This window comes from Pseudochaenichthys georgianus, unplaced genomic scaffold (genome assembly GCF_902827115.2).
Source record: "Pseudochaenichthys georgianus unplaced genomic scaffold, fPseGeo1.2 scaffold_1394_arrow_ctg1, whole genome shotgun sequence".
NCBI lineage: Eukaryota > Metazoa > Chordata > Actinopteri > Perciformes > Channichthyidae > Pseudochaenichthys > Pseudochaenichthys georgianus.
In genome coordinates, this window is record NW_027262261.1 from 2601 (window position 1) to 13503 (window position 10903).

Genomic DNA, 10903 nt, shown 5'->3' on the forward strand with positions numbered 1-10903 from the left:
ATACTTTTGACAAACTACTCATTACTGAATAGAGCGTAAACACATCATAACGTCACCAAATGAGACGTCTCTTAACATTTAAAACGTTAGTTAATTATAAATCCCACAATAACAGTACTGCATTCCGGTTGCTAACAGCTAACATTAACTAGCATTGTCTCCATAGACCTTTGTGTGGGCCCCGCAATGGCTTTTGGACAGGTTCACCTCGACCCATTGAAATATAATAACCGTGTATTGTTTTTGTCTTTCATGGATCTCTACTCTGATTGCACCTGCATTATTACGATCATATTTGAACACTCTCTGGCCTTTTCCGTCCTGTTTCTGTGGCTGTAGGTTCGTTCATGGTGGTGAATGCGTCAGGGCGGGCGTCGGGGCAGAAGGCTCACCTTTACATGCCCACCCTGAAGGAAAATGACACCCACTGCATCGACTTTCTGTACTCTCTCTCCAGTCGGGACGGAGCCAGCCCGGGCACGCTCAACGTCTACATCAAGGTATGTGTGTTTGAGTGTATGTGTGAGTAACTGACTGACAGGCAGGGATGGATTGATAGATGAAGAGGCTGATAGACTGAACAGATTAGGCAGGTACACAAACAATGACCCCTGTTTTCTGTCAAGAAGGGATTGAGTTAGCACAGTCCCATTGAGTGTTAAGACAAGGCTTTGTGTGTTTGAGATAGAAAGAAACAAAGAATTACTGATCTCCATAAAATAATGGATGGCATAAAGTAAAGCTTAATAAATTGCATAAAGTAGGCTAAAGCTTAGTAAAGAGCATTTGAGAGAATGGTTTTTGCTTTTTTACTCTTTGTAGCAGGACTGAAATAAGCCGGCATAATATAATCTTTATTTACAGAAACCAGTGGAGACAAATGCATGTTAAAATTAACAAATCATAAAAATGGTTGTATACAGCAAACAGTTTAGATTAAGAATAGGAACCAGTGGTTTATGAATATTGTAATTCATATTTTATATTGTGGTCTTAAGGCCCTGATGGACAGGCTGTTAAAAAAGAGTTGGCTAATTTAGAGGGAGCTGAAAGGAAGACTAGTAAGCAGAAATCAAAGTATGGATGTGAGGATGAAGCTATGATTTAAAGTGAAACAAGTCTGAGCAAGGGGAATAACGAACCACTGCTCAATGCGTTAAGGAATCAACTAATCATCTAATCAATTACCTATCAATCAATGTCAGGCGACTATGGATTTAAGAGTTCATTTAACACATTTGGTAAACTTTGATATTGTATCCATCTTAACTTTAATTGAGATTCTCATTAGTGCGAAAATGAAATGAATAAAATACATTCAGAATGTACAATTTTCTCCCAATGGGGTTGATCGTTAATGTGGTCTAAGTTAAGAAACAGTAGCATCAGCAATGTCCCAAAAAACTGTCCATTTGTCCAACTAACGCCTAATTAACACAGTGATTACACGTCTTTTTTTAAATGTAAACTTATCCAGTTTTATTTTCAGAAACGTTCAAATGTCAAATTATATTTTTAAACTTGTATTTCTCTTTTCTTGTATTTTTTATTTTCTGTTTCTTCTTACTGTGTGCCTGCAGGTGAATGGAGGCACGCAGGGTAACCCCGTGTGGAACACCTCTGCTTCTGTTACTGAAGGCTGGGTGAAGACCGAGCTGGCCATTTCTACATTCTGGCCTAACTCCTATCAGGTAACACACACACACACACACACACACACACACACACACACACACACACGCACGCACACACACACACGCACACGCACACGCACACGCACACACACACACACATACTCACACTACCCAAACGCATACAAATTATCCTCTTTGTCCAAGATGACATATTGGTATATGCTTGTATACTGTAGTTACTAAAGTATATATACTGTATATATGTAGTTACCACAGTATCAAACCAAATATGTTTAATGTCACTAAGAAGTGCACTCCCTAATTCCCTGTGTCAGGCAGATATTTTATTTGACAATATTTAATATTTGAACTGGCCTGCCTGGGGCTGTTTGTCTTTTTAATAGTTTTGCCTCTAGAATCAATTAATCTATTGATTCGTGTTCACCAACACAATTTCCCCATTTTTTTCATTTCACACAGAATGAAAAAAAAAAAGCAATGCATTTCTATTGGTAGTATGTTTCGTGCCTGCACCACATATATTTGTCCGGTCGGGTCTTGGAAGACCAGAAGCTGTGTGGTTCATAAAAACATGTTCTTACTCAATATCAAGGCACGATTATTTTTTTTATTTTAAATTGTATAATGTCGGACCTTTTTTGTCACCCGTGAGGAAAAGAAATGGGGCTCAGAGCCGCAAAATACTGAAATCTGTATTTTCTTCGAATTGGTTATTATTTACATTGCTTTTAAAATTGTTCTGTTTGACACGAAACATCGTGTTGGTGGACACGAATCAATAGATACATTTTGTGACTATAACACCAAATGCTGTGAGACTGGGTTGTTCATGATCATGTGTCATATGTAATGGGTTGTTGTATTTTATTTTTGAAATTCTACATCAGATTGTCCTGATTTTCTCTGATTGACTAGATGGGGTTTCCTGCTATCACCCTGAAGTGAAATAAGTATTTAATTGACTTCGAATGACTCTTTGATTATGGACAGTTTCCAATAAATAATAATCAAAATATAGATGGACAATAGATCTAATTTGAGATTTAAAACAGCATACATTTTAAATTGTGCTTCAGAAAGTAATGTTATTTTAGGAGTGTTGTGAGATGGTGTCAACATCAATAGAAATTAGTCACCCAGTGGAAATATCAGATATGTCTTCATAACTGTATATTTACATTTTACATTCACTCAGTTATAATGTGGTAGTTATACGTAGTTTGTTTTAAATTATTATTGATCACATTATTATAGTACATATTTCTTAATTTAAGCTCCAGTATATATGAATATGTTTGGTGTGGTTTTTAGGTATATTTGTTATTGACCGAGTAAACGCTTTTATTTTGAAGGCAGTTTTTACAGGCCTCTACCGTAATGCATAGGATATTCGCGCACCGCAATACAACGCGGCTGGCTTGAGTGTGTTTTCCGAAGTGGGGGCTGGCTTGACCACAGTCTGTTTGCCCAGTGTTTCCTGACATGAAACGTTTTATTTCACCTTGCTATGTGTTTTTAACGTATATTAAAAAAACGGGGACATTTCCGGGGACAGTTTCAACCGGGGACAGGCCAATACAAACGGGGACTGTCCCCGGAAAACGGGGACGTCTGGTTACCCTAGGCTAAGTCATACATTACCATCACCATGAAACTGCAACACCTAACTGATACGTAGCATTTATTTGGCTAACTTTATAAACCTGTGCCTTAGCCTACTGCTGGCTAAAATGTTTGCCATATACAAACTACTCTCAGAAGCAATGAGCAACAGTGAACTTTTAAAACAACCTTTGACAGCTGGGACACACACAGAGAGACATATGCCTAATGAACAGTAAGATAACGTTTAGCTAACATTTTCGGCTAACATGTTAGAAAACGTGTCCCTCATAAAAATAGAGCATCACAGACATTCCTTTATTATATTTTATTGAAGGTCTGACGGTTGTACTATCTTTTAGGGCGGTGTTGTTGCGTCTGATGATAGTTACATTAGTTAGATACTTACCTTGTGTAAGTTAGCAGCATACACTTAGCTCAACAGTTAGCTGCAAAGTTAGCTGCATGTAGGCATTTGTACCAGTATTACTTTTTAGAAGAAAAACACCCATTTAAAGGAACTTACATTTTAAAATAAACATATACATCTGTTTCAGCTGACTAATATGCTACACACTATTACTTTAACATGACAAACAATAGGCTAAGATTAAAACTGAGGCAAGGTAGAGACTATAGCAGCTTTAAGGACAACTACTTGGCATCCATGTCTTTAGTTCATGTGTAAGTAACTGTGGAATTAAATTAACAAAGGCCTACTACTTAGAATTCAAACAATTACATAATAACAACACATGGAATGCTAATTTACAGTTGTATAAAGAGCGCCTCACAATAAATGCAATACACCATGAAGATACAACTGGAATCCTGCAAACTTTCATTTTCACGAAACCATGTTGTGCTTTGATAGTCAATAACACAATAGGCTTTTTATATGTACGTATACTCAGAGGTCATCTTTTGCAAGTGGTGGTTAAGTATAAACCAAAGAAACCCAAATATGCTGCTATTGAATGACCCTTTCTTTATGTATGTGTGTTTGCTTCGGTCCTTTCAAGGTACAGCGGTATATACCCTGCTGTGATGTTTTCTTGAAGCAGCACAAAAGCGACTGTGTTTTACCTATAATGACTGAACTGTGTTCAGTAAATGAAGGCACCCCTGTAGCTGCATGGCACAATGCTAACCAGAGTGACATGTGTGCATGCATTCGCTAATGAGGAGTCACTTCCCATGGAGAAACGACATTTCCTTTCACTAAAAGGACAACAACATTGTCATATTAAAGTCCAGATCACTGGGAGGGTAAACACAATCATTTATGTAAACATTTCTCTCTCTCCTGAACAGCCTCTATTTTAAGCCTCTTTTACATGTGTTGATTTTCAAATATAGTATGGTAGTCATATGATGAAACAAGCTCGTAAAATGTATTCAAAACATAAAATAACGGTAAAGAAAAAAATGATAGGACTGTCTTTGATGTCTAGAAAGTTGACATGCGAGCCAGAGCAGGGGATATATTTTTTGAAGGAAAGGGCAAGAGTAAAGTCTACCCAGAAGTCTTTAGTATTCAGGCTGAGCCCCATCTTATATTGTTGAGGATCCTGACAAGTACAGCACAGACGTATTTGACTGTGTGCAGTGTGTGTACATACTGTATGTGTGGGTCAGAAGTGCATGGCCCCTTGGCAGCCCTGCTGACTGCCTGTCACCCTGAGCGTGTTTGTGAAGTAGGCTATGTGGAAAGGAACATGTAAAGAAACACATTTTTAATTATGGGCTGGGAGAGAAAAAGTGAAGAATAAAACAAAAACAAGTAATTGAGAGGAGAGGTATCAGGAATGGATAGAGAGGGAAGGAGGACAGAAATAGAAAGAAAGGAGGAGAATGAGATGAAGAAAGACGTGAGGAAAGAGTAGGAGGAAGGGCATGTGGTTGGTATAAGGATACAGACAGACGGATGAAGGGATGAAGTGTAGAGACGAATAGTTGCTGACTTTCAGTGGAAAATTCCCCTGGGGTTTCTATATGAGCTTCTCAGGGCCGTCGAGAAGTTGTGCAAGGAAAGATATTTTTTTAGTTTCTTCTTTTATAGAACACTATGGCTTAACACACTTCTTGCTTCCTTTCTGTTTTGCTTCCTTCTTCCCCTCTCAGGTCATATTTGAAGCCGTTTCAGTTCAAGGCCGTCCAGGTTTCATCGCCATTGACGACATACGAGTTCTGGCTCACCCCTGCCGTAAGTGACTGTGTGTGTGTGTGTGTGTGTGTGTGTGTGTGTGTGTGTGTGTGTGTGTGTGTGTGTGTGTGTGTGTGTGTGTGTGTGTGTGTGTGTGTGTGTGTGTGTGTGTGTGTGTGTGTGTGTGTGTGTGTGTGTGTGTGTGTGTGTGTGTGTGTGTGTGTGTCGTAATGGTTGACCCTGCACAACTGTAGCCCCACTGAGCATCATCTGTTTTATAGCGCACTCACACTCACACACACATACACACTCACACAGGCTGTGTGAAGGACAGATTGCAGACAGATTGCAGAGAGCCAGGAAGAAGGTCCAAACTCAGGGTCTTCATCACTCAAATCTGACAGAAACACTTAGCTTCACAAAACTCCAGACTGCAACACTCTGTGGCCTACTTACCTCTCTATGTTCACTTATTATTACTCCCTTTAACTATTCTCCCATTACTTTTCTTACAGAGTGGTGCAGAAATTAGTCGGAAAACTTAGAATTATTCTTTTTTTTTTTTACCAATTTGGGTTCTCTCGTTTTAAAGTAAACCATTTTGTTGAACAAGTTCTTGGTTAGATGCCTGGAATAAGATTTGGTTAACACAAGCTGAAGAGATTTTTACGTTTTGTTCAGCAAAATGAGATACGGCAGTAAACATTCCACTAGTAAATGTTCGAAGCTTCAATATATCTTGAAAACTAAATGAGACTGCTAAATATCTTCACGCCAAACATTAGCCACCTTTAGCTTAGCGTCATGTGACCGTGATGTAGTTCCATTATAGCTAAACGTTAGCTTTGTACTTAGGCTGATTGCGCATGATTTACACACACAAAAATCATAAAAGTGGTGTTAATATGTGTACATTATCCTGCTGAATAAACGTGTGTTAGACACACATCTTAATTCCTGCTATATTCCAAAATCCAATGGAAAATCCCATTGCTTTTTGTCATGGAATCCCTTGCAATGCTAACTTTCGTGTAAAAATACATCATCACTGCCATCGTGTTTTTGACATCCAAACATACATTCAAAAATGTATTCAGTTCAATTCAACGCTATTGGTATTATTTTTTAATTCAACAAACAAATACTGGTAGTCTGAATGGTCCGGCTGGCAAGAAAACTCTCAGCTCATCTGTGCCAATCACTAATCAGATTAGTCCAAGTGAGAGAGTCCATGATAAAGAGCAAGCGGTATCCATCATGGAAGAAAGACAACAAGCTGGAAAACAAACATGTTTAGGAGGACAAACTACATTAATGAAGTGTTTTGGAAAAAGCAAAACGTTAAAAAAATCGAAAAAAAACGTTGTTTAATTTGTGAAAACCTGACTGTCAGAGTGAATTATCATCGGTAATTGATCGATGCATACTCTGTTAGGCTTATCTCTGTCTGCAGACAGTCCAAATGAAATTAACCAGTCGCTGGCTGGTCTCAATGCCAGGCCAAAGTCACGCAGTGTCTGGCCGTCGCTCTCATTGTCTGCCTGCTCATCTGTCTCAGCTATCCCATGCATTTCCCTGCCTCTCAGACAGAGAGACATATTTCAACTGGATTTATACAGTTGTGCATTTTCCGGCAATTGTGTTTCTTATTGCCAGTGGCATCTGCTATTGTAATCCATTGTGGATCTACCATGACTTTGATAACAGAATGGCATCTTTCAGTGGCTTGCCAATTGCTGTAATACAGGGTTATATAACTATTAATATTTTAGAGAGCTTAAAGACCTTTTCAGACAGAGAGTTCATTTAATCAGGTCCTTTATTCCTTTTAAGAGGTCCCCAATTTTAAAGTATGATTGTTGCAACAAAATAGCCTTTTGTATCTTGTCTGGTTATACAGAATATTCTAGCTGAATGTTTACAAGTGTCTGTGTGCATTGTTTGTTGCAGGTAAAGCTCCTCACTTCCTGCGTCTGCAGAATGTGGAGGTGAACGTGGGTCAGAATGCTACGTTTCAGTGTACTGCTGGAGGGAAGTGGTCTCAGCACGATAAACTCTGGCTACAGGTTAGTACCTCCGTATCAGTGTGCATGAATGGTATCAGCAGAAAGAGTACATGCAGGACTTCAAAGGATGCTCACAATGCCCATTATGCCCACATATTCTGGAATATAATTGTGTAATATTCACATTTTGTGAAAGGTAATGCTGCACTGTGGCATAGTGTAATCACTTGTTTATTTAAAACAAAAAGAAAAGTCTAGTAAATAACAGTTGTTCAGGTAAATCTAATGAAAATAAACAATCATTATTGTCAATATATATATTTGTTTTTCTTCTGATAAAACACTGCAATATGTCTAGTGCAAGCATGGGCTTTCATAAGGAATGCGAAAAGGACATTTGCACTTCCATTTCCTCCAAGTCCATTCATTGTATGAATCAAAACTCCTCTACATTATGGCTCATACCATGCCAGCTTACTACTGTTCTCCATCTCTTTCTTAGCGTTTGAATGTAGAAACAGATTATTATCCATGTTTCACCACTGGAAGCTGAGCAAAAATCATGTGCAAATACAAATATATATTTCATAAGAAATCCGAGCTCCAAATGCAGTTATAATTCATTCAGAATTCTATGTAGGAATAAAATTATAACAAATAATGTACTTTGTGGCTGACATCCCCAGCCTTCCCAGCTCTATTTCAGGATTGATTAAAAGTCCTTGTACTGCTCCGCACCAATAACTCCATCTCTGTACAAATGTGTGTGTGTGTGTGTGTCATGTGCATGCCTACATACTCATTCTAGTGTACATATGCACTGTCAAGCTTGCGTGTTTTCACTGCACATGAGTGTGTACCACTGAGAGCGCTGCTGTGTACAGTAATGGCATTTGCAATGGAGAGCAGTGACCCTCCTGACTGCAGGCCTGTGGGGGAAAGCGTGTTTCCTTAAATTGGCAGATACTACTACAGTGGTAAAGAAGATTGGATCTGGAGATGTGGGGATCATATGCAAAGCAGTACGATGTTTAGTTTCATGTCTGACTTGCTCTGCTAAAATGGCCCCTGTTTCCTGACAGTTTTTGACATCAAATGGAGTCATTACTGTGGTGTTTGTTGATGCCTGCCTCCTGGAATGACTGGGATTTCAATACATTTGATGAAGAACTTACACCACTTCCAAACCAGTGAGAGCTACTCTTGCCTCTTTACTCCATATTCTTTCTAATAATCAGATACACCTGATAAAGCTACATTATGACAAGCACTATAGCTATTGAAACCCACATCTACAGTAAGTGTCTTATGCATACTGCAGTTCTGCAAAAACAGAGCTAGCTGAATCTAAGAAAGTTCAGTTGTATAAATGTCTAGGTCAATGAAACGACCTTCATTTTCCTTAAGAAATTCTATATTTGTATCCAAGGTAGAAGAGAGGTGTTCGGTTGACTGACACGTCTCATCTTATTACCCTCATTGAGTCGTGGTGACATGAATCATATTTTCTTGTCTTCCTTCATTCACATATATTTGTATTCATTTTATGCTTCACTTTTTGATTGGTTGGTTATGAAAGAATACATAAAAATCAGTCTTGATTGAAGAAATGTGCTCTTTTTATCAGTACTATCCACCAGTGCAACCATTGTGAGCTCTTTACAAAGGGTATACTGTATATACAGGGATTTGGCTGAACATGGACTGGTCTTATCTTTCTCATTGTGCAGCAGTGGAACGGTAGGGACACGGCACTGATGGTGACCCGGGTGGTGAACCACCGGCGTTTCACGGCAACCGTCAGTGTCGGCGACACGGCGCAGCGCAGCACCAGCCGCTACCGCTGCGTCATCCGATCTGACGGCGGATCAGGCGTGTCCAACTACGCTGAACTCATCGTTAAAGGTAAGATCTGATGGTCATCTTATTTCACGTAGCGTACAAGTAGGAGGTGACTTCCTAGCTTACCACTTTTAAGCAAAACATTTGTGATTAATGTGTATGAGTGAATGAAAAATGGATCATGTGGATGCAATAAAGTGGGCAACAAGCCTGGGGTGTGTGTGTGTGTGTGCGTGCGTGCGTGCGTGTGTGTGTGTGTGTGTGTGTGTGTGTGTGTGTGTGTGTGTGTGTGTGTGTGTGTGTGTGTGTGTGTGTGTGTGTGTGTGTGTGTGTGTGTGTGTGTGTGTGTGTGTGTGTTGCTCATTAGTGCTGCTGTGAGAGTACCGAGGACAGAAAACTGAAGATATTTTAGTGACTAGAACTCAGAATAAGCCCATTTTCACTAAATGTTTTCACGTATCTGTCAGTCTTTTTCAAATGTAACTACTTCTGTGCCTCGGGTTCCCTTCTTTGTCATAGAAAGTACAACATTGTTGTCAATTTAAAATAGGAAGCATTTGTTATATAAAATAAATGTTTTAGGGGTGTCAATTACCCCTGGAGCAGAACTAGTTGAATCCAGTAAAAGGTGGGATGTATAAAATAATCTTCTACCTTTTACACACCCCCATAAAACCTTTGGACGGTACTGTGTTCTTAGTTTCCATGTGTTCAAACCCACATACCTCTATTATACTTTCTACGTAAGCCTCCCAAGTAGCCAGAGATGCCAAAACACAACACAGAAATATGTAGGCTATAGCAGGTTACACAAATAATAAATGTTCTATGTGATGTAATGGGGACACAATAACAAATATTGTTGGCTTTAAGTATTTTACACAGATTCACAAACTCTACAGTTTTAGAACAATCAGATAACACATGATAATGCCAAACTCTGATAGGCCTACCTGTCTTTATTTCCTATTACTCATTGCTTCTTATTTTCTCTGTCCCTCTTGTATTCATCTGTGCCCCTTGACAAGTCCCCTCATGGAGGACATTCAAATCCCCTAATGCAATCTACTCAACTGTGCCCTTGCACTCAATACGGGATCTCTGTGATTAACCGTCCCACTCTCCATCCCATGGTTTATGTAAACAACAGGAAATACAGTGCTGTCCTGCTGAGAAGGATATCGAAGTTGGATAATGTTGTTGTGAGGTTTTGATAGAATTCACAGCTATCTGTTTTTGTCAGACATAATTACATTCCTTCACGTGTCTCCCAGTCTCTCTCTATTGCACTGTGTGTGTTTGGAATCATCTTACTTTATCCAGGCCTCATTTCACCATCAGCTCATGGCCTTGTCTCCTGGTAAATTGTTGGCATAGAATCAGTAAGTAGATTGTATATATATATATATATATGCTATATATGCTCTGAACGTTCCACTTCCTGCCTGCCCGACATTACCTTACGGCTGCGTCGCGTCAAAAATAGGATTCATCCTAATTTTAGAGGAGCCCTGCGCCGAGACGCTTCTGGGACGCTTCTGAGCCGTAACGCGCCGCGTCTGGTGGAATAGCACCCATTGACTAGAGTGGCCGCGATCTTTGCAAACGCCGCGGCACAGCCGTAACGCGTCCGTAACGCGTCCGTAACGCGA

At 39.5% G+C, this 10903-nt stretch overlaps 1 protein-coding gene across 1 annotated transcript; it reads left to right on the forward strand.

Moving 5' to 3' along the window:
• Positions 1 to 339: 339 nt before the first annotated feature.
• LOC117441007 (receptor-type tyrosine-protein phosphatase T-like) lies at positions 340 to 9314 on the forward strand (the record flags this gene model as incomplete). The annotated part of the gene is made up of 5 exons (XM_034077204.1): positions 340 to 500; positions 1581 to 1691; positions 5382 to 5463; positions 7354 to 7469; positions 9140 to 9314. Coding segments are annotated over 5 exons (645 nt in total), but the record flags the coding sequence as incomplete, so codon positions are not given.
• Between the last annotated feature and the right edge of the window lie 1589 nt (positions 9315 to 10903).